Here is a 24,263-nt window from a genome sequence, read left to right on the forward strand (position 1 = left end):
TGACTCTCACTTGCAACCTCACTGCTGGAAAAACACAAGCCCAGCACACGACTTACCAGCCACTCCCAGAGCTGGCAAACTTGTACCAGCATCAGGCTGTTTAGCTGCCTTCTTCTGGTCACAGGCTTACGGCATTGTTACAAAATATGCAATGTTGGCCAGTTAAGCCAGACTCCTATTAGCCAGCAGAAAAAGGAGAGAGAGAAAAAAAAGAGAAGAAATAAGGTAGGGAAAGAAAAGGAGATATTTGGGGCAAGAGGAGACAAAGTCTCACATCCCAGGTCATGGTAGGGATTTAGCTGGAGCAAGTAGAGGTGGTGGCATCATCTGGATCCCTCTCTATGGTCTGGCCTGGTCAGGATGTCTGCCATCTCGCAGAATTAGGATAAAGAAAGGCCAGGGTCCCAGAGACGGGGGGGTGGCAGCCATGATGGGGAAGCTCACTTGAGTAGCCCATTGTTCTCCCAAAGTCTCTTTTTTTAAGGACCCAAGAGGGGGTGATGGGTGGAATAGTCCAACCCCTCATTGGTTTGTTCACCTAATTTCCCACATACCAGTTTTGGTTCATTGATTTCTGGTTTCCCACTGCTCTTGTTTACCAGACGTGAGCTTAACACTGTCCTTTATCAGGAGGCTTTTTGTTTGTATGAATTCAGTCAGTCTGTCTCCCTTTTGTACCTTTTCCCATCAACATTTGTTGTGATAGGTCAGTGTGACACTTTATGGCCGTTCAGTCATTTTGGTAGATGAACTCACAAGTAGGGTACATTTGTAGGCCCAGTTACTACAACAACATCCAGCTCTTAGAGCATACTGATGTCCAAAACACCCCAAGCAGAGCTGTGTTGGAATGGCCAAGGTTGTCGCCATAGATTCATATAGAATTTCATACGTATACATCAATATTTCTCCTGAAGATTAAACAAGCGTTGTCATTTTGGGTCAATGGCAAATTAACTATTCCTTAGAAAGGTCTTAATGTAGCTTCACTAGGATGAAGCACATAACTCACCTAAGTCAAGCGTTTGCTTTCCCTGTTCCTCAAAACCCATCATCTTCTAGACTCATGGTCAGAGTTGGTCAGAGTAAGAACGTTTTTTTCAGTTAAAATTGCTATTTTCTTTGAAAGTGAAACATTTCAACAACATATTAATTCAGAAGAAAATTTCCCCAAGACATTTTTTTTCAGAAATTCCATTTTGTGAGACATTTTGAAATATCTGTTTTGTTCAGAACGAACAGGAAGTTAGGAATGCTAAAATTTCCTGCAAACTGGACATTCCAAATTTCGACCAGCCCTACTTGTCAGTAATCCACCAGTTCCCCTTAGAAGAGATGTGTAAAAATACATCTCTCCACGGGGAGGGAAAAGGTAGTAAGGGCAGGAAAGCACTGCAGTGGGAGAACACTTACGTTACGGCAGCCCTAACTTGGACTTTAAGACAATCCGAACAATCAATAATAATTGCATCAGGATTGCTTTCTTTACTGGAAAGTTGCACAGAACGACTGTTTTCTACTTTAATCTGCACTACTGTATGCTAGTATCAGCAATACTCTCATCCATGAAAATCCTATTATAAATGCAGTCCCAGCATGTCCGTTGGCAGCTCATGTAATAATTCCTGCCTTTAGAGCTTAAATAGCAAGGTCAAGGCCAGTGAGGCTACGCCTACACTGATGGCGGCAAAGTCGCCGCCATCAGATTGATTTCTCTGGATCGAATGAGTGGTCAGTGAAGACCCGCTCAGTCGATCCAGAAATTGAGGTATTAAAACCACCTTCTCAAGTGGTGTAGCGCTGCGTCAACGGGAACGCGGTTCCCGTCGGCGCAGTGCAGTGAAGACAGCGCGCAGAAGAGAATCAGAGAAGTCAATGGGAGTTACGCAAGTTTTTTGCGTAGCTTGAATAACTCCAGTCGACTGCCACTGAATCTCTGAGGTAAGTGTAGACAAGCCCCTAATCTTTGAGCGGAACTGCAGTATATTGTGAGGGTTGCAATAGAATTTCTGGTTAGACTGTGCAGCCCCTATTGGTAATGACGGTGAACTTCATGGGCTAGATTCCAGTATGCTATACATTGGTTTTCTTGGAAGAGGTTTGTTTGTTTTTCCTGCTCCTAAGATTTTATTTTCATGTATATTATGACAATTTTTTCAGAAATAAAAATCATGTTAATAGCGAATGAAAAATTGGTTTTTTGAATTATATAAAAAAATCACCCCACATGCCTTCACCCACATCTTTATGCTGCCAGGGATGCTTTTGCCAATAGTTTGAGGGCTCCTTGGTCCCCCAAACCTCATTCTCGTGGAGCTGAGCTGCCAGTCAGGGAGGAATGGTCCCATAGGAACCAGTGGTCTCCTCTGCAAACAATTTCTAATGCTGCAGAAATGGAAAATGTCATTTGTTCCTGGTGTCTATGTTCTAAGAGCCTGCTCTCAGTCATTAGCTTGGTGCCAGATTTTATCTCCTTTATTTGACTATTTCGAGGGTAGTTTTTGTCTCCACATGGGTTATGTTCCTATGTATTTGAAGACATCTTTGTTCCAATCCCAGCCCATGATTTCCCAAAAATGAGTGTCCCCCTCTTAATGTAGCCATGCTCTTGGAGCTGAATATTTTGTAATCAGGAATTAAGCCAAATTCCGGTACTAAATTGAAAGCAACCTCTCCCAAAATAACTGACTGCATGATATATCTATCGATCTCATTATCTGACTTTTTAGCTATCTCCCCATAAATCCCTTGTTATGCTGGAATTTGTGAAAGTGCCTTGATAGTTATGCCTTTTACCTGAGCGTTTAATGAGTATCTCCTTGGCCAAGGGCTCAAATGATAACCACAAAGCAAATATGGAGCTTCTTTGTATGGCTCCCTTCAGAAGCCTAAAAGGTTTTGAGTTTAAGTCATCTACCCCGAGTGTACAGCAGGGGCTGAAGAGAAGGGTTGTCTCTATGACATGCACTCCTCTGTGAATCTCGTGTATAGCTGCGTTGCAAATCATTCCCTGGATGTAAATGTCTTGGGCTCAGTTCCCGTGCGTGTGGCTGTGGATATTGCTTCCCTCCTCGGGCTCACAAAGCATGCTGCGAGGACATCTGCTCGCTCCAGCAACTTTGGTGTGGGATGGCAGAAGAGGGAAGAATCTAGTGGGCTGGGGAGTGCTTCTGGGCTAGATCCACAAAAGCACGTAGCTACCTCTTGAGGTGCCTGGAGCCTGAATGTCTAGACTGCGATTTCACAGCCCCGCAGCCTGAGCCCAGGAGCTGGCATGGGGCAGCCGTGGGTGCTTAACTGCTGTGGAGACCTGCCTAGGAGAAAAGGGCTGCATAGTAGCAGATGGTGGCTTCCTTTGTTTACTGGGAGCTTCCTGTCCTGATTACTAAATGGTCTTTGCATTTCCATCACTTCATTTGCCTTCTGACCTGGTCTCTCCATTCTCAGCCCCTTCCCCAATGGACTTGAATCTTTTATTTGGTTGACATCATGTGCGGCAGGGGTTTTTCCCTTGCATGCACTAGGTTTTTACATAGGCTGTGTATGAATGAAACCTGCCTCCTTTTCCTTATGCTTCTGTGCTTCCCAAGACAGAGTCTGTTCCATAGCTCTCTGTTGCCAATCCCTGGCCTGGCATAATGGAAATGGACAGATTCCATCTTGCTCCGATCCTGTGACTATCGGGAGAGCTCTGGAGAACCCACCGTTGCAACGAGAGTTACAGACTCTTCGTTTTGTTGTGTTAGCTGGTGTAGGCTCAGCACCAGAGTCTGAGAGGGAGAGTGGGTGCCCAAAGACCATCCTCCCACTCAATGTCTCTAGGCTGAAGTTGCCTCTTCTAGTCCCAGCAGTAAAATCTCTGACATTTCCCGCAAGCCATCTAGGGGAATGTCATGTTTCACAAAGAAACGGAGATAAACTAATTTAACGTAAGACCTAAAGCCACATCAGATCCTCCATCTCTGTGCCAAACCCCATTGATTCGTTAGAAGCACTGCAGGACCTTAGGGTAGCCCTCTCCACAGAATAAGTTGGACATCCATTCACTCACCACTCTGAGAGCAGAATTAGGGGAAGGGGAAAGGAAAAGAAAACGAAAGCCTTTCTGTGAACCTTTCTGACCACGAGATGTCACTATCTAAAGCTTCTTTAGTCGTCACTGAAAACTGCATGCGATAAGTGACCTAGTGACGTGAGGGGCCCGTAGGGTTTTTTGTAGTTTATTCAATACTCTTTTCCATGACTGCAACATCCATGCCAGGCCATCGGGAAAGCCGGTGAGATTTGTTATGTAGCACTACCTCTGCCTGTACATAGTGAGCATGGGTGCTGGATAGCCCGGAAGAATCACAGGCCTGGCTGCATCCAGCAACCTCAAGAAAGAATCCACTTCATATTGATTATAAATAAATCCTCCTTCCACACCAGGATTCCAGCTCCATGTGTGATGGAGTCTCTTTCACCCCTGGGGCTCTAAGTCAAGATTGGATGTTTTTCTGAAGGATCTGCTCTAGTTCAAAGAGGAGCTAGGGAACTCCGATGGTCTGTGTTATATAACCGGTCAGACTAACTGTTCACAATAGTCCCTCCTGCTTTGCAATCTGTGAATCTAGGAGGTGACACTCCCGCCCTCCCTGCTGATGGCCTGGCGATGATCAGGGACCGAGATTGAAGCCATTCAGTGCACGTCACTAACAGAGAGAGAGGCACGGTCCTATATAATGAAATCTGCATTGACCAGCCTTCCCAGGGGGCTGGCAAACCTGGCTGCTTATAGCGGTGGGTCCTTGATTAATGATGATATGACAGTGCATTAGGAACCCCACAGGGACATTCTAACATGGTCCTTTCAGAGAAGGCTTGCCTAGTGGTCTTCATGCACTGCCTGGTTGGTCTCTTGCTGCAGTGAGCTGGTGGTTCTCTCGTTGTCTTCATGCACTGCCTGGTGGGAGGGTCTCTTGCTGCAGTGAGCTGGTGGTTTTGAAGCATTACTTCCCCCCCTGACAATCCGGGAGAGGAACTAGCTTTGAGAACTCTACGATTGAGACTTGCTTCAAGCCCCACGGCTGGAGCCTTGAAGGATGCTCTGCTGAGAAAGAATGGAGGGTTGAGATGAGGATGATCATGATGCTCTGAAAATGGTGCAGTTTTACTTTAGTTTGCTAATGTGTCCAGTGCTGGGCACCACTCTTCGGGGAAGATATGGACAAATTGCAAGAAGTCCAGCAGAGAGAAATAAAAATGATGAAAGGTCTAGAAAACATGCCCTCTGAGGAAAGATTGAAAAAAAGGAATTTGTTCAGTCTGCAGAAGAGAAGACTGAGTCGGGACATAACAGCTTCAAGTATGTAAAAGGTTGCTATAGAGAAGAGGGTGATAAATTGTTCTCCTTAACCACCGAGGACACGACAAGAAGTAATGGGCTTAAATTGCAGCAAGGGAGATTTTAGCTTAGACTTTAAAAAAAACTTCCTAAATGTAAGGATGGTTAAACATGGAACACATTGCCTAGGGAGGTTGTGAAATCTCTAGCACTGGAGGTTTTTAAGAACAGGTTGGACAAACACCTGTCGAGGCTGATCTAGCTCTGTGTTCCCCAATGACCAAGGATGGGTGCCAGTCCCTGAGATCTCCCTGCCACAGTTTAGGAATGCAGGAAGCTGGTCCTTGGTATCAAAGAGGCTGAGAAATACTGGTCTAGATAATACTTAGTCCTACCTCAGTGCAGAGGACTGGACTAGATGACCTTCAAGTTCCCTTCCAGTCCTACATGTCTATGATCAGCTGTCACAAATACTTGGTTAGCTCTGCTCTCCCTGCAGTGGATACACAGCTCTCAGTTTTGTGAGCACATGGAAGAGAGCATGGATCGAGTTCTGGCCAGATTCTGCACTGACAATGGGTGTCATCCCATTGACTTCAAAGGGGCCACTCCTGATTTACACTGTTGGGCGTGAGAACGCAATCAGGCCTGTTGCTAATTTACATCATCATTTCGGCTGGGAAAGGAAGAGTTAACTTGTCACTCCTTCTGGGATAAGAATGGAATCTGCCATTTTAGGGCATGACACAGTTGCCAACATCTTGACATCATGGTACATTTCGGTGCGATACAGGAGCCCATCTAGCTCCTGTGGAATGTCTTCCACGTCTATTAGCGGAACAGTGTCACCAGCACAAGGAGACATGAGCCCGCTCAGGAGTCTTGGAAGGGGGCAGTTATTTTTAGCCCTCCAGCAAGGCTGTTGCAGAGAGTGTGAACACAGGCCGGTCACCCTCTGAGCAGGCCAACATCCAAGCCCTAAACACAGCGACTCCCCTCATCACTGCTCAGCCGTTCCCCCGCATGCTCCTTTTTGCGGCAGACCCTGATTCTGGCTTTGCAAAGCAAGGTAAGAATAGGGCTCTGTTTTGTTACATGCTGGCACATGCACAAGCATTTCTGCTACGGAGCTCCAAGGAAGCACAGTGCCCTGCCCCAGCCAGCCAGAAGGGAGCAAATCAGGCCCTCATCTGGCTTCATTTCTAGGCGTATAGCTAGCGGGGTTAGGAGATGTGCTGGTGAACTGAGCAGTCCTACTGCTGCAGAAGTTAAAGGCTAGTAAATTTGAACGGGAGTCCAGGCCTCAAGGCCACAAGACTGTTAGCTTTGCTTGTGCTCCAGGCAGATGCTGCCTGAAGATATCTGCCTGGCTCTGGGCTCAGGGATCCTTAGCTACTGCTGCACTCCCGTTGTTACATCACAACAAAACCTCTGGAACTACCATGTAACTAGGGACCATATGATTGAAGTGATTTGGAACACAAGGTTCATGTAGGTCACAGTCTACCATAAATAACAGAGCTGGAAAAGATCTGCTAGGTCAGGACTAGTCCTTCCTCTGCCACTTCAGGGCTGTTCCCTGCTGCACTTTTGCTAGCACTTTCTCCATTTTTCATTCAAATATCCCAAGTCCTTCCAGCACTTCTCCTGGGAGACTAGAGCATAATCTGCTATAGTGCCACTTCCGTGGAGCCTACAAAGAAAAACCGAGCTAAGCCCTGGAACTCCTGCTAAATCCCCCAGTAGCCTGGCTTTGAGAGACAGTAAGCACAGGCGTAAGCTTTAGAAACTATTTTAAATAATTATTTATAGGTCCTGTAATAAAGTCCTTTAGCTGGTGCAAACTTTGCCATAGATGCTTGAGACTGCATCAATCTGGAACATCTATGAAAGCAGCATAGCACGGTCCCAGAGCTCCCAGGGAATTGCATTTCCTTTGTCTGGAGTGCAGTTTGTAAAGTTGTCTTCTTTAAATGATTATTTATACATTATAGCCTGTCCCACATATGAAAACTCTGCAACTTGCCTGGGGCCTGAAGGCCAATTCAGCTCAACTCATCGGCATTATCTGGCCTCTGCTATCTGAGTATGATGATTAAGGATACGATTCTGTCACGGATTCTGTGACTTTAACGGACTGCCGTGGTTTCTTGGGCTTCAGCCGTGTCACAGCTGCAGGGCTGGAGGAGCTCAGTCCTCCCACCGGGGCTGCAGCCGCTTTCAGCCACCACCCACCCTACCGCCATGGCAGAGCTTGGACTGTCAGGCCCCTCCACCCACGGACAGGTCACAGGCTTCCCTGGATTTTTGTTTATTGCTTGTGACCTGTCGGTGACTTTGATGAAAAATATCGGTAACAAAATCTTAACCTTAGTGATGACACATCCTCAAGAACCTTGAGTAAAACCTTCGCCAGGCAGAGGACTGTGCAGAGTCTATGAAGCATTATTGAAAAGCCTCACCCAATTTTGTCCCTTTGTCTAATGGGCCTGGCTAACAAATATTCCTGTGCTGCTCTCTATTCTGACTTTGCCTTGCTCAATCCCCTCTAGCAGCAGCCCTTTCTCATCTGTGTGTAGCTGTGCTCGACACACAGGGGAACACTTAATAAATGCACACAGTAAATGTAAGGTCACGTCCCATGGGGCTGAATTGGGATTGTGGAACTTTCTGGGGAAGGCACCAGATTTTCCATTTGTTTCCTCATTTCATTTCTACTGATGCATATTAAATAAGCACTTGCCAGTGGCAAGTAGCATGCAAATGCATGGGTCTCATCACTGGCAAAGCCAATTAGAGCCATTCAGTCATTCCTCCCCATGGCCACCAGAGGTCACACTTCACAGTGTCATTTACATGCGCAGACAGAATGGGGTTACCAACCAGAGTCCCATTATTTCAGAATTCTCTCATGATAATTACAGGGCTGTTAAAATAGAGAAGCCAGAGTAGTTTTATCTTCCCCACTCTTGTGTCATCCCCAGCCTGGTTCAGAGATCCACCAGGAGAAAAACAGATACTTATGTGATTTCACTGGAGACCTGGTTCTCCCTTGGGGGAAAGGCAGGGGGCTATACTGAAGGCTCGGATGTGCTGCCCAACAAAAGGGCCCAACTCCTATTTCCTCCTCTACGCTGTGCTAAACTCCATGCCCCAGGGGTGCGTGTGCTGCTGCCAGGCAGGGTGAGGGGCCAGGGAATCTCCATAACATAACACCTTGAGCACAGTCAAAAACAGGGAGGGAAGCAGCAGTAAGGGCAAGAGAGTCTTAACAAAGGTGGTCTGCTAAGAGTAAAAAACTGAGTTTGCATTGTGCATCATTCAGGTATGGAGATGAGGGTCTGAGAGGTTTGTTTCAATAACAAAAATATAAGGGTTTTCTGCTTGCGTTTCAGGTTGCGTCCGCTCTGCCTTTCCTGGAAGTCGCTGTGCATGCCAGGAGAGCCAGTGGGACTGAGGCTGCACAAGTGACAGGACCGTGAAACCGAGCACATGCTTAGGGAAAGGATTTTTAGCTGAGCTATTTACAAGTCTTTGCTTTTGTTGGTGCCTATTTAACTCTAATGTCTGAGAAACACTGAGGAGAAAAGCTTTGTGTTAAAGATTCAACACCTCCTGCCCCATCAGTTAAGGGCTGAGAAATCTCCTACTTAGCTCTTGGGTCTTTCAAAGAGGCCTCCAACAAAAAGGGGAAGACATGATGATGTTGCTGCTTTTTCTACAATTAAAAAAAAAGCACCAATTTTGAAAAATCAGTCCTTCTTTCTATGTGATAAAGAAGCCAACAAGGGCGCAAACCCGTCTCTTTTCCTTTGCGTGGTTACTGCTTAGTGCACGTTTTACAAGAGACAAAAGGAAACAGATGCTCCCATCACATAAATAAACTTTCTATCTCCCGAGCCTGAAAGTCAGACCTTGTGTAACATCAACAGACCATGGTCATCTGTGGATGGGATAGACCCTGGGATCTATGAAACTTACTCTATGAGCCCCTACTGCATGAGCTGAAAGCCCTCTGCGTCTTAGCCAAGGCTGTAGCAGATTTGTCAATCTCTAGCTGGGCTAGACGCTACAAGAGCGGGGAGGGGAGGGAAGCGCAGAGTGCCACATCAAGCCGGCGTGGGTTACACTGGCACTTTTACCGGGAAGATAACACTCTGGGGCAGATGCACTGGACCACTGAGCACCAGAGCAGAGAACTCTCCTGGGAGCACTCTTCTGGGGGGTTTTATGGCTGTCCGAAGTGAGGTTCTCTAAAGGTTAGTGGGAAGGAAAGCGTACAGTGAGATTTCTGCCACTTGCCACCTGGCCTTAAGTCTCTCACTCCTGAAAACCTCCGGGCTCCCAAAGAGGAGCTGTTTCTTCATTGCTCTTTCACACAGTAGCGAATAGCTGCAGAGGTTTGTGTTCTCACAACCACTCTGCTGATCACACTATTACAAATGCTGCGGTGTCGGTGATGCTACACTGTGGAGTCAGGTAGGCTGAGCAGTAGTTTGGATAAATCTCTTTTAAGTTCGGGACCATATAGCGTCATCTTGGAGCATCCTCAGCAATACTAGTGTCCCTTTCAGAACCGAAGCCATGATGGCTCTCTGCTCCAAGACTGCACCCACGTAGCTCTCTGATGGAGGGATGCAACAGTAAAGCCATTAAATGAATTCCACATGCAAAAAAACTGTACTCTCCCCAGAGGTCAGTCTTGCGCAGCTGAAACAGCAAAGAACTGCTTTATTGACACACAGCTCAGCAGAGACAGAGAGAGAGGAAACGGATCATGTCTGTAAGCAAAGGGAACTTTATTTTCGGTAAGTGTGAGAGGGACGACCACACGGCAGCTACAGCTACAAACAGTCAGCAACAGGGGAAATATACGTTATGCATATTTCCTGTTTCTGTCCTGAGGAAGCTCACTCTTCACTTTTTATTACTGCCTGGAAAGAGAGAATCTTTGTTTATTCCTTTCAGACACTAAGGTTGGATTTTCAGCTGCCCTCAGCCAGTTTCTAAAATTGCACCTGCCAGTGTTGGGTACTCACTTGTTTGCATATTCAAAAGCCACACAGGGAAGCGTAGTGAGAGGCTGGATGGAAATGTCTAGCTTTGCTAAGAGACAGCGGGAGGAAAAAGGCAACAATCTACACGTTTCCGAAGGTGCAAACAGCCAGCAGGGCAGAGAATTATTGAGTGTGATACCCTGGGAGTGATGGAATGTAAGGAGAAAAGTACTTGTTGACTTTTCTAGAGTGCTGCTCATCACTGTAGTATCTGAGCATGCCACTGACGGTTTAATTATTTATTCACAGCTGCAATAGGAAAGATTGAGAGTGCCCCACATCAGACTATCCCATAACTCAGAGGTTAGAGCACTCTCCTAAGTGGAGGGAAACCTGTGTTCCAAACCTTTCTCCCCACGTCCCAGAGGAAGGACTTGAATCTGGGATTGCCATATGCCAGGTGAGTGCTCAGACCACTGGGCTAAAAGTCATCCAGTGGCACTGCTGTCACCGCCTCCTTCTCTGGCAGCTGGATTTTGAATGGGGCCTGCTCCAGCAGCCAGCCTCAGAGGCCGCCTACTGGATCTGGCCCCGCATGAAGGATAGGCAGCCGAATGCCTCTCTTCCCTGCCCGTGAATCACTCTGTGGCTTAGGCAGGAGACAGGGGTCCAGGCACCTAGAGGGAGGCAACTGTGTACATGCCCAGAAGCAGAAACCTAGGCACCAGGGGAACTTTTACCCTGAAAATGTAGGCGCTGAGTTTAGGCACCTACAAGGATCAATGGGAGTTCTGTGCATTGCAGTGGAGCCTAAAACTGGGAGTTAGGCAACCTATGTACCCTTCTGAATCTAGGTCCAAGTGGCTTGCCCAACGTCACACAGAAAGCCTGTGGGAGGGCCAAGATTTGAACCTAGCTCTCCCAGTCCAGTGCCTGAACAAAAAGACCATTTTCTTTAAGACTTCTGTTAAGGATTTCTAACAGTGAGATCTATTACGCTATGGCATAGTCTCCCCAGTGACGTAGGGCAAGGTCCATCACTTGGGAACAAGCCTGCCCTGGCTCCGTGAGATTCTGATGATTCTGTGACACCTCGTGGAACTGGCCAAATGTGCATGGAACTGTGTGTAACTGCCAGCATTCCTAATGTGCACGCACCTGCAGGATTGAGTACTTTCAAATAACATCATTCATAAAGTTATAACCCTAATTATAGAGGCTACTTGTGAAATTTGGCCATAAAAATACACAGTAAAAGGGTGCTGTGGGGATATAACAGTTACCTTGTAGGAAATCAAGATTGAAGTCCAGTCCCTAGTCAAGAGTAGACATTTTCCAGCAAATAATAAATTCACTTAAAAATGCATTTTCCAGGGCACTGAAACTATTCACAAATTCAGGTCAAATTCAACAAATAGTTTAGCGTAAAACTTTTTTTTCAAAAAACAGTTGAAATGTTTTGTTTTGGGCCATTTCAAAACAAGAAGTTTTTACTTCTTTTTGAAAAGGTGTTTCGTTTAGAAATTCAGACTTTTTTTAAACAAAAAAAAGGGTGAAAAACACCCCCAAAACAACTGAAAACTAAACGAAAAACTGAAAAATAAATCTTTTGGGAACAAAGGAAACATTCACCTGATCTGAAACAATTTATTTTTCAGTTTTTCATTTCAACTCCTAAACCAACTTTTTTTTTTCCAGGCTTTTCAGTTCAGTCCTTGAAGTGAAAAATCGATTATTTGCTCAGCTCTACCAGGTCAGGATTTCTAGTGTCCTGGGAGTGCTGAAAAGGTGAGGGAATTGAAGGAGCAGGATGGGTAGGCTCCACTAGGGATCAGTCCCTCCCATTCAGTGCTTCTTGGTCAGAAGGAAAGGGGCTAAGAAGATTGGATGTGGAAGGTGAAAGCAGGTAGGAGATACTATGAAAAATGCAAACAGAAGAGGTCTGCAGTACAGAAAAAAGGAAAATGGAACTGGCAATGCAGCTTTGACCAGGTACTCATACAGAATATCCTGAGGTAAATTATGGGGTGGCAGTGGTTACTTAAATGGAAGTTACACTGGGCATTTTTAGGATGATCATATTATTTCTACCCCTCTTCTGGAGCTAGCTTCTCAGCACTGGCCAGACTGATGACACTACCAAGGCGAAAGCTCTATCAGTTCATGTCCCACGACAAACTTAGGGCCAAACTGACTTCAATAGACTTACACCAACAGAGAATTTGCTTCCTTAGTCTTACTTACTCCTTCTTTGTAAAGCAATTTCTTCAGGTTTGTTCCTATGTTTGTCATAGGGAAGCCTGAAGTTTGTCTTACTGATGAGCGTAGCTGTGATTTCTAAGACAACGTAACCACCTTACCTTCAGGCACTCAGTACAACCTGCACAGTTACGTCTAACATTCATGGCTTACCTTTGTGGAGGTAACTTCTCGGGTCTTAGCTCTAAGCTTATTGACCTGAGACTCAGCAATATCTGCCCGTTCCTCAGCCTCTTCCAACTCATGCTGTACTTTCTTGAATTTGGAGAGGTGAACATTGACTTGTGCATCCTGTAACCAAAACATAAAAGGAACTAAGCCCAGGGAGAAGTGATATCTTGGCAACCAGTGTCAGAGCTGAAGTGGGAATCTTGGCAATTTGTAAGTGAATGTTTGTTCCTGTTAAATGACTCACAGCCTCCACCACTTGTCTCTTGTAGGATATGACCTTCAGCTGAAGTTTATCCACCAGGTCCTGTAACCTCATTACGTTCTTTTTGTCCTCTTTACTCTATTGAAAAGAGACCATGCCAGGTGGCATTTATGTTTTTGATGAGAAAAGAACATTTCAAGTGGATTATTTTCTCTTTTGCACCTGCCTGGAAAGTCAGCTCCTCGATGCGCTGTTCATATTTCCGAATGCCTTGGATGGCCTCTGAGGCTCGTGTCTGCTCTCCTTCCAGCTCGGACTCGAGCTCTTGGACCTGGGGAAGTAATTGAGAAATTAGGCACCGACTCTAATACAGGAGGCAGAGCTTAACATAAGAACAGCCATGCTAGGCCAGACCAACGGTCCGTCTAGCCCAGTCGCCTGTCTTCTGTCAGGCCAGTGCCAGGTGCGTCAGAGGGAATGAACAGAACTGGGATCGATCCCGCCACCCATTCCGGGTTGAAAGTTGTGTTCTTCGCCACCAGCCTTCATCTCCAGCACATACCCTGGCCTCCATCTCCTGAAGCTGCTTCTTGCCACCCTTCAGTGCCAGCTGCTCTCCCTTGTTCAGACGGAGCTGCAGGTCCTTCACCGTCTGGTCCAGGTTCTTCTTCATCCTCTCCAGGTGGGCGCTGGTGACCTGCTCCTTCTTCAGCTCCTCCGCCATCATGGCTACCTTGAAAGGTAAACCACACAATGCACTCAATAAGGGACTCGGGCAAACAGAGACAAAGATAAAGGGCGCTATGGGCAGTCTGAGGGGTTGCTCACAACTCCAGCCACAGGATTCCTAGCACCTCATTAGCTGCTTGCTGAATGCTTATTGCTGAGACCGTCCACCTGCAATGGGGTAGAGTGGGGATGCTACCATGGCGACAGTGGAAGCCGGGCATTTGCACAATCCAATGGACTCTCCTCACAGGGCGTGCAGAATATGTCAATGTGTGAGTGTGTGTACTGCGTACGTGTGTGTGTGTACTGTGTACACGCACACATCGTTCAGGGAAAGACAAGGACAGCTTTTGTGCTTACCTTCGAGGTTGCAGAAAAGATTTTAAACAATATAAATGTTATTTAAAACAAAACGAGGGTGTGGGCAGTCCAGCATTTTGGTCTCCAAAGCTCAGAAGAGCTCCAGAGGAATTCAGGGAATAAATCCTAACAGACCTTAGTGAGTTGTACAGCCGCATGTGAGAAGAACTGACTCGACAGTCCCAAAGTGCTGAATGTGGGTCTGAGCACGTGCGATATAAAATCCCAGGAAGTTCTGAGCTGTCCGCGTCGGAACGGCTGTGCATCTCACAGGTGCGAGGTAAAGAATGGCATAGCTAAGCTCCACAGGCCCACTAATTTCAGAACAAGGTCTAGCCCTCATGTGCTTCACCAGCAGAGCAGAGCTGAACAGGTATATTAGCTGCCTCAAGAGGCGATGCTAGTAAATCTGGGCAAGGAGTATTTTGTAAGTTGTGCGAGGCAACTAGCTCTGGGGAAGGTGATGGTAGCTGTTAGGTGCACAGTCCAAATGGTAAGAGTTTGTTAGCTCAACTTTTAGCCTGCTCTTCTGTGATGAAGCCACACTGGACCATTATTTGTAAATGGTGTAAATTCTTTGTCTTCTTTCTTCTGGGTTGTCTTCCTTATGAATGGGATCCAAGTATCAGCAACTTTCACCGACAGCCCCTGGAGATGGTCTGGATTTCCAGATTACTATGTTGCCCTTAGCAATGTTTTTAATAGCATTTATGTTTTAACTTCTCTTTTGCAACCTCAGGACTAAACACACATTGTTCCTCAGCAGTATGGACTATGTAGCATGTACTATTCTGTAGAACATCAGTAACCTCTCCCTGCACGTATTACACAGACAGTTATACTGGGCTGGGAAGCTGTGGGCTCAGAACAGGTACTCGGTGTGGGTCTATTTCTCACACAGTCACACAACCGGGAAGTGACTGATCCATTTTACTCAGCACCGATGAGGCCTCAGCTGGAATTCTGGGTCCAGCTTTGGGTACCACACTTTAACAAAGTTCTAAACAAATTGGAAAAAGTCCAGAAAAGAGCAACAAAAATGATAAAGAGGTTTAGAAAACATGAGCTATGAGGAAAGGTCTAAAGAGAATCTAAAGTTTAGTCTAGAGAAGAGAAGGCTGAGGGGGGACGTGACAACAGTCTGCAAATTGGTAAAAGGTTGTTGGAAAGAGGACGCCGATCGATTGTTCTTCATGTCCATAGATGGTAGAACAAGAAATAATCGGCTTAGTTTGCACCAAGGGAGATTCAGGCTGGGTATTAGGAAAACTTTCTAAGTATAAGGAACAGGAACAGGTTACCTAGGGAAGTTGTGAATCCCCATTCTTGGAGGTTTTTAAGAACAGGTTAGACAAACACCTGTCAGGGATGGTCTAGGTTTACTTAATCTTGCTTCACCGGGGGGAAATGGATTCAAAGATTTCTGGAGTTTCCTACCAGCCTTTCATTTCTATGATTCTAAGAAACTGCTGAAGGCTGGATTGATCCCTGGCACACCAGCCCTACTGCCCCGCGTGACCCCCCAGCGTCTTTATACAGGGCTGCAGATGGGTCTGTCATCTACTCTGACAACAGCACATGCTTTAACTCCCAGCACACAGGGCAACTGCTAAAGCTAAAGGGTAAAAGAAGTAAATGAAATGAAACATTTACATCTGTAATTGCCTTCTTCGCCGTCTCGTCAGCATTTCTTGCCTCTTGAATGGCCGCCTCCACCTCATCTTGGATTTGGGCAATATCCGTTTCCAGCTTCTCCTTTGCATTCATAACGCTGGTGTTCTACGAAAAAGAGAGAGAGTGAAGTGGCTCTTGAATCTCTCATCCTTTATCCTAGGAAAGGACCGGGAAAGATCCTGGAATTATTAGTGATGATTACTGTGTGTTTTTGTAGAACCATGAATGTGTGTAGCCCTGCAACGTGCACTACCTGGGTGTGCAGGAGCTGCACACGCTCAGTGCTGTCCAGAAGTTCCTGTTCCGCCACTTTCCTGACCCCCTCGGTCTGTTCCAGAGCTGCCCTTAGCTCCTCAATTTCAGCCTGCATCAGGTTAGCTCTGCGCTCAACCATGGCCACCTGCTCCTTCAGGTCTTCTAGGCTTCGGAGAGCCTCATCCAAGAGCAGTTGCGTGTCCTACATATAAAACAGAATTGATTTTATGTTACTGCACCTGCTGACTACTGATTCTTAACAGGTATCAGCTGGAGAGTTCAGTCAAAGACCTTGAGCACTCCTTGGACATTCCACAGGTGTTTCTGTGTCTCCACAGCCTGGAAGTTGGCATGGCTCAGCTGGATCTCCATTTCATTCAGATCCCCCTCCATCTTCTTCTTCAGCCTCAGGCCTTCGTTTCTGCTCCGTGTTTCTGCATTCAGAGCATTCTGCATGGTCTCCACAGTTCTTTGATGGTTCCTCTTTAACTGATTGATCTCTTCATCTTTCTCAGCTATCTTTCTATCAACTTCGGATTTCACTTGGGTCAGTTCAAGCTGAACTTGAAGGATTTTGGCCTTTTCATGTTCAAGAGCTGCCTTTAGATGGAAAGTGGGAAATATGCAAACGTTCAATTTCAGGAAAACAATATTCTTTGGGGTCCATTCTCCCAGTCATCTGACTACGGGGTATTTATACAGGTAACTCACTATAATGTTAGCAGGGGTCATGCACATAAATGCTCTGTGCTACTCTAGAACCCTGCACAAAATATTCCTCTTTTCCTCTGGTATCATTTCAAATGAACTCACTTCTGCCTCTTCCAAAGCCATCTGCCTGTCAGATTTTTCTACCTCAATCTGCTTTTGGGCCTTCTCAAGTTCATGGATGGTTTTGCCATTTTCTGCAATTTGCTCAGTGAGGTCAGCTATTTCCTCTGTGAAACAAAGGTCACAGATGGCACAAGGTGAAAAGGAGCCAGAGAAAAGTGGGCAGCACTAAAATGTAGCCCTAGTAGCTGAGATCAGCCCCTTATGAAGACACACACGGGAAAATGAAATCGATCAAGCTGCAGGATGCACAGCTAACACAGACTAAAGGACATCAACAGAGCTAGGACAGGTGCCTCGGGGAAGCTTCAGACAGCTCCATCCTGTCCAGGCTTTAGAGTATTTTAATGATTGTGCCTGTTTATCCCACGAGGTTGACAACATTGTCCTTGTTAATGTTTGTTAGCGTCACTTCTGCAAAATGGAACTTTCAAAAAGCTGAGTTGCTAGTGACAACAGGTCAGCCTCTTGAGTATTGCTTTCCATTGCCAGGATTTCTGGCACCGAGCAAGACACCTGATGGGCCGGTGGGCATGTGGACATTTTGGGGGTATGGCCTAGACAGTAAAAATCTCAGCATTTCTAGATCTAGATGGCGCTGTATACTGGCTACAATAGGTCTTATGGCTAATGGCCAGATTTTCAAAGGTATTTGGGGCCTACCAATGAAGATAGGAGCCTCGTAGGATTTTCAAAAGTGCCTATGTGCCTAACTGTCTTTGAAAATCTGGTGCTAAAACACGCAACAGAGAGTCAGGATTTCTGCTTTATTTTCCTGGTTCTGTCACAGACTTGCTCTGCTCTATGACCTGGGGAAAGTCATTTTAACTCCTCTAGGTTAAATGGAGATAAATGGGGCTCTGTAAGGGCTCTGAGCTCCTTGGCCAGGAGTGGTGTAGAATTGCAAATTATTATTACTGAGTGCTTCGTATGTATTGTGCATTATCATTGTTCTAATAGGAATAGAAAGAGGAAACAGGAAGCCCAAAGAAAGCCACTTACGCTGTAAATTCTTGTTTTCTCGTTTGATTGTTTCAAGTTGATCTAAGGTTTCCTGATAGGCATTTTTCATTTTGAAAAGTTCTGTGCTCAGTGACCGTGATTCCTTTAAGGAAGCTTCCAGCTCTGATTGGCTCTCCTCATACTTTGCCTTCCACTCAGCCAGAACCTGAAAGATGTCAAAGATGGTGGATTAACTAACAGTGTTTAAAACTTCTTTATTTTGCTCATGTCTCTATATCCTCTGAAACCTATACAAGTTCCCATTTCACTCCATAGCCACCTTCTGAAGGATGTACATATAATGATTAGGCTCTTCTACATTCCCAATTTTTTCTTGGGTGAGTTCTGTAGATTTGGGCCCTGGGAAGTTTACCATTGTTCATCTCAAAGCTCAAATGGCACCTTGTCAAAGTTCCTCTGTTTCTTGTCAAGAGTAGCTGCCAGTGAATTTCCTCTCTCAACATCAATCGTCCGAGTCCTCCACTTCCCATTGCAGCCTCTGCTTCATGTTTTCCAGTGAAGCACACTTAGAATTCACAGCTTCAGCTTGTCCCTCAGCTTCTTGCAGGCGCTGAGCAAGTTTTTTCCTTAAAGAAAGTAAATAATAATCAACATATGTAATTAAGTACATACTCCTCTAACACTTTACCCTGCTTCTAAATCTTTACATCTGGACGCATGTCTTCACGAGAAGCTGGAGCAGCAGAGAAGACCAATGATCCGTCTGGTATCCTTTCTCCAACAGTAGCCAAAGTCAAACACTTTGGAGAGAGGTGTAAAAACCCCATATTGCACCTGTTTGTGCAATATTATAACACAAGTGCAAACTTCGTCCTGACCATATTTAATGAACAAATTATGACCTAAAATATGAGGACAGATAGTCTTTGTAATATTATCCTAGCTAGTGGAATTTGTTTTCTAAACTTACTAAACAGTTGGCCTGAACTAGGCAGAAATAAGGAACTCTCTGTGCTATTCCAGTGTTGTTTTTTTCACAGTGCAGTCATGTGAAAATGAAAAACTCCGGAAATTTGGTCCTAAATGTATCTGACATCTCTTGGTCTGGGCAGTCAATAAATTGATTCAATGTCAAATGAATCTGTTCCATACTAAATGGGAATCCTTAGCGCAGCTTGTTTGCAAATATGGTTCCTGTTTCTCTCATCATTCTGTCCCTTCATTTGTTATTTCTCCCATTCCTTTCTATTAGGGAGTCAGCCAGCCAGCAGTCAGAGGGTCGGAGAGCAGAAGGGAAGATGAACACGCAGGACACTGCCAGGACACGCAGCAGAGCTGAGCTGTATGGAGCAGCGCAGAGGGAAAGCGCAGCAGGAAGACAAAGCAAAGTAGGCAGAAACAGCTGGGGTTTGCTGGGGGCTTCATACAAAAAATTCTTAAATTCTCACCTTGTGAATCAACCCCAACAGAAAGAAGAAAGGAGCTGGCTGAAATCTCTACCCTGCGACGGAGAAAGCATGAATGATGATCGTCCTGGGGAGCTGCAGACCCGCCCAAGGTTGAGTATTTGTTGAACTCTGACCATATGTAAGTGACCACTTCAGATGAGTGCCCTGCAAGATGCTCTATAGCGACCATCCCTCACCCATGGACTATTGGAGAATTAATCATGGGTTCCATCTCCAAGCTCTATGATGTGCAAAAACTCCTCAGTTTAAACCCCAGGTTTATTGCAGTGCACGCAGCAGGAAACAAAGACACACACACCTGAGTTAATGCATTCAGTAAATCACATGGGAGGATGGGAACAGGTGCAAAGAGAGAGAGACAAACAAACCTACCTCACACTGCCACTTATATAGGCTCAGATGCTTCCCTGAGCTCAGCCCGTCTCTATATTTGGAAGGCACACCTCACACTCCAGCTTGCTCACCAGTTCCCTGCTCAGTTTTTTTGCCATAAAATATATAGATAGAAATGACCGGGTTCGGTAACGATTTTTCCAATTTCAGTAACTCACCGCGGGACACAATTGTTGTTCCGAGGTCCTTGCTCTTGAGAATGTGCCGTCTCCTCCCTGTAAGACACATGCGACCCCATGGTTCTCAGCCAAACCAAAGCTGGCAATACTTGTGGAAATCTCTCCATGCACTACAGTAATGCCCAGTGTTACCTACAGTGCCAACAACAACAGCATAGACTGGAGTGATCGTGACATGACCCGATCTTGCATTCGCTGCCCAAGTGGGGTCCCACAACAGTTCAATGAGAGTACTCACATCAGGAAAGTTACTCACCTGCCCAAGCGATTGCAGGATCAGGCCCACTGACAGTAGGAAAGTTTAGGGGCCTTTGATTACAATTTCTGGCAACGTAACTATTAATAATTTGAAACACCAACATTTTATCTCTCTGGCTGTTAGGTTCATTATCAACTTGCCACCTTCTTTCAGAGCAGACAGGACCAGCGGGAGCAGCAGGCAAGTCAAGGAACAACAGCTGTGCCAAGGGAGAGGCTGTTCCCAGACACAGCTGAGTACAGCAGCCTGTGTTCGTAAGGCAGATTAGCAGACTACGAAGGCTGAGTAATGCCTACCAAAACAGGGGGGTTAGACACGTGGTTGAAGCAGCATGTCCAAAAAGCCGCTGTGAGCTAATTGGGACAATGCTGCTCCACTTTGTCTTCCCCGCGGGGTCCAGGACTTGGTAGCCAGAGGAAGTCACTTTAGCATCAATTGTGCTGATTTGAAGGCTCAGCTGTGCCCGTGCAGAGCCGTGCTGGGGAGAGGAAATCGCTGGAGGCGCTTGCACTAGCAGCAGCACTAGCTGCCCCCGCCTCCTGGTGCTCCCACAGCGTGGCTGCCTTTACCTTGCTTCCCGTGTGCTTCCTCCCCTCCGCAGCACGAGGCGCCCAGAACTGGCCTGGCCTGCTTGAAATGAACCGGGGAGTACCAGTGAAACGTCCCGGGAAACAATGGGGTCCAGCTAGGTTTTTTTAACTTAAATTCCAGGTTCAATTTCAAATTGTTTACAGATAAAAGAAGACATAAGCCCCGTGCTGGGATGCGAATGGCACGGCAAGCCTAACCGCCCCGCCAGGGCCTGAGTATTATTAAATTCAGATGAATAGCCCTTTGCCTTGAGGGCGCACCTCTTGGCTGATGGTCACAACACACTTTGCAAACAAAGCTCAGTTAACATAGCCTCCCAGCCCCTGTGGGGAGGGGGGGCCGTACTACTAGCCCCATTTTACAGCTGGGCAAAGGGAAATGAAGGTTATTTCTCCTACATTAGCAATAAAGACAAATAAATACAAACAATCCAATAGCTAACAAACACTAAAACCTCCCGAGAGACAGCAGCTGGGAATGAGGAGTCTGGGTCGGACTCACAGCTCGACACTGACTCTTTTCTCTCCTATACAGCCCCCAGTACAAAAGAATCGGAGCAGCTCTTTCATGTATTTATCCACACAGCAGGGCAGGGCTATTATCACGGTTGGACAGATGAGGAACTGCAGCACAGAAAGGCTAAATGACTTGCCCAGGGTCACACAGAGAGCCCTTGGCAGAGTAAGGAATTGAACATAGGTCTCCGGAGACTCCAGCAAGCACCCAAACCACCAGCTCACCTTTCTTCTCTGTGCAACAGAGTGGCATGAAGTAGAAAACATGCTCGCTGCTACCCACTCTACATACAGCCTTTCACCTGGGACTAGGATGTGAACATGAAACCCTGCCACCCGCAAGCATCAGATCACAATCTTCAGAACTAGAACTGGGAAACCCACCAAGAAACCAACCATAAGAAACAACAACATCGTCTTGTTTGTCCAACGTGGCGACTTGTCCCTGTCTAGAGGCAAGGAAGGGTGCAGCTGAAATCTGATTTTCTGCATACAGAAAGGTCGGTTTCCCTGGTGCTTTGATTGAATCAGATCTAAGCTGCCCTTGATTTCACTTAAGGTCACCAAGAACGGACACAACCGTCACATCTCTAATGAAACCTGAATTCTTAGAATCCTCTCTAAGCCTGAAGGATGATATCAGTCTTTTTTAGCAAATGTCTTCTGTGATGAAATGCCTTGTGAACGCCCAGTGTGTTTGTTCAGTGTCTGCAGAAAGCTCAGAAACTCCAAATGAAGCATCTTTTGCACGAAACTTCGACCTGCATGACAGGAACGCACCAGTGCCCTCCCCCAAGAGTATGCAGAAAGAATGGTTAAAGTGCCCTTTCCCCATCTGGCACATGCTCAGGGTCAGAACTGCAGTAGCTGCGGGGCCAGCTCCCAAAGATTGACTGTAGGAGGCTACAAAGGAACGTCAGGGAGCAAAGAGTGAAGAAAAACATGCAGCAACAGTTCTAACAAGCTGCAAACCTCAGGAACCGCCTGTCCCAGAATGCTGACGGGTTATTGCATTCACTGCATGGTAAATATTGTGCTATAGCTATTTAAATAATGTCATAGTGCTGTCTGCATCTTGAACATTACAAAAGAGTATTATTAGGGCGTCCTTTATTGTAACCATAGGGATTATTATAAACGCTTCCAAGTCCAGTGGGGGTAAGATACTAATAAATACACAGAACTGATTTTTCTTCATTATCAGATCTCTGAGTTATAACTAAGTGATTATGATTTATGAACTATGCAGTTGGGTCACAACAGCTGTATTTCTGTTACTCATTAGGAAGGAGTTTTAGCTTTCACAGCAGAAAATACGTTTTTATCTCTAAAGTTCTCCACCATTATGTAAAACCACTCCGTTCAAGACGTTAGTTGCAGGGGAAAACCTGGAACAAACAAGCTGGTATAGGTACTTACTGGGTGACTTTCACTGACATTAAATTGTGTCTGGAACTACTATCTACAGAAATTAATAAAATACCTGAATGATCTACCAGAATGCAGCCCGGTTTGAGCATAGCACCATTTGTATTTCAGTATACAGAGCACTTCAGAAAATTGGTTATGTATCCTTAATGTCAAAGGAAAAACAAGAAAAATGTAACAAAAATTGACTTAGCCAGGATACTGCGTGAAGACAGACTATTACAGATTCCATCTTGCATTGTGATATTACATTATTACATTACATTGCGATATTACATTATTCTTCATTTGTATTGTTGTGGAACCCAAATGCCCCAGTCTATCTAGATATTTACCCAGCCCTCACCTCACCTCACCAATCTAGGATATGCATTACGTTCTGATAAAAATTACTACTATACAAAATCAATGTAGTCCATATTAAATAGATTTAAAACCAGTTGAGTGGTAGATATTGAAAAGAAGTCGCAAGTGGGGATCTTTACCCAGTGGAAGTGTTTCTAGTGGGGTCCCACAGGGATCTATTCTTGACTCAATTCTATTCAATATCTTTATCAAAGATCAGGAAGAAAAGATCACATCATTGCTTGTAAAGTTTGCAGAGGACATGAAAATTGGTGGAGTGGTAAATAATGATAGGGAAAGGCATTTAGTACCTAAATCCCAGATTTAAATACCTAAGGCCCAGTCTACACTAGAAAATTAAGTCGGATTAACTTCATCCATCACAGGTGTGAAAAATCCACCCCCCCGAGATGCACAGTTAAACCAACCTAATCCCCAGTATAGACAGTGTAGGTCAATGGAAGAATTCTTCCACCAGCCTAGCTACTGCGTTTCAGGGAGGTGGATTACCTAAATCAATGGAAGACCCCCTCGCTCCTATCAGCACAGATAGCATCTATATGTAAGTGGTTTAAAATATAGAGCAGTGGTCCACAAACTGTGGGGTGTGTCCCTGTATCAGGGTGCAGAGGAACATCGGGGGGTGGGGCGGGATGCAGCAGGGCCTGGGCTAACCCCCACGAGGGGATGGGGAGGGCCACCCGCGGCTTCTGGCCCAGGACGGTGCAGACACATACTATTACTGGTAAGTGGGGGGGGAGGCTAGAGGAAAAGTTTGGGGTCCATTAGTGTCATACCCTAAACCTCCTGTTGAGGTGCCTGAGTCACAGTTTTAGGCTCCACTACAATCCGCAAAACTCCTGTTGATCCCTGTAGGTGCCTAAACTCACTGAGCACCTACATTTTCAGGGTAAAAGTTCCCTCAGCACCTAAGTCTCTGCATCTGGGCATGCACACAGCTGCCTCCTCTAGGCATCTGGATGCCTGTCTCCCGTCTAAGCTCAGAGCAACTCACAAACCAGGAAAGACAGGCGTTAATCTGCCTAAATCACGGGTGGGGCCCGAGCCTGCCCACAGACGTGGGTCCCATTCAAAGTCTGGCCTCCACGAGAGGAGGCAGCAGCACACAACTTGTAGACCAGTGGTTCAAGCACTTGTCTGGGATATGGAAGACACAGGTTCAGATCCCCCCTCTGTGCACGGGAGAGAAAGGATTGGAAGAGGGGTCTCTTCCCTCTCAGGAGTGTTCTCACTACTGATATTCCGATGGGCGGGGGGCTCCCGCACTCTCTCCTGTTGAAGCCGTTCTACTGTGGATAA

At 46.0% G+C, this 24,263-nt stretch overlaps 1 protein-coding gene across 1 annotated transcript; it reads right to left on the bottom strand.

The window, feature by feature from the left end:
- Positions 1 to 12,714: 12,714 nt before the first annotated feature.
- LOC137152816 (myosin heavy chain, skeletal muscle-like) lies at positions 12,715 to 22,790 on the bottom strand. The gene is given in 12 exon segments (XM_067547783.1): positions 12,715 to 12,870; positions 12,995 to 13,090; positions 13,179 to 13,283; positions 13,515 to 13,685; positions 15,695 to 15,820; positions 15,969 to 16,172; positions 16,262 to 16,570; positions 16,784 to 16,908; positions 17,804 to 17,969; positions 18,206 to 18,277; positions 18,279 to 18,390; positions 19,785 to 22,790. Coding segments are annotated over 12 exon segments (1,770 nt in total). The 5' UTR covers positions 19,913 to 22,790.
- Between the last annotated feature and the right edge of the window lie 1,473 nt (positions 22,791 to 24,263).

Source organism: Emydura macquarii, unplaced genomic scaffold (assembly GCF_026122565.2).
Source record: "Emydura macquarii macquarii isolate MOO-44397 ecotype Brisbane River unplaced genomic scaffold, CSIRO-AGI_Emac_v2 contig_1230, whole genome shotgun sequence".
In the NCBI taxonomy this organism is placed as follows: Eukaryota; Metazoa; Chordata; order Testudines; family Chelidae; genus Emydura; species Emydura macquarii.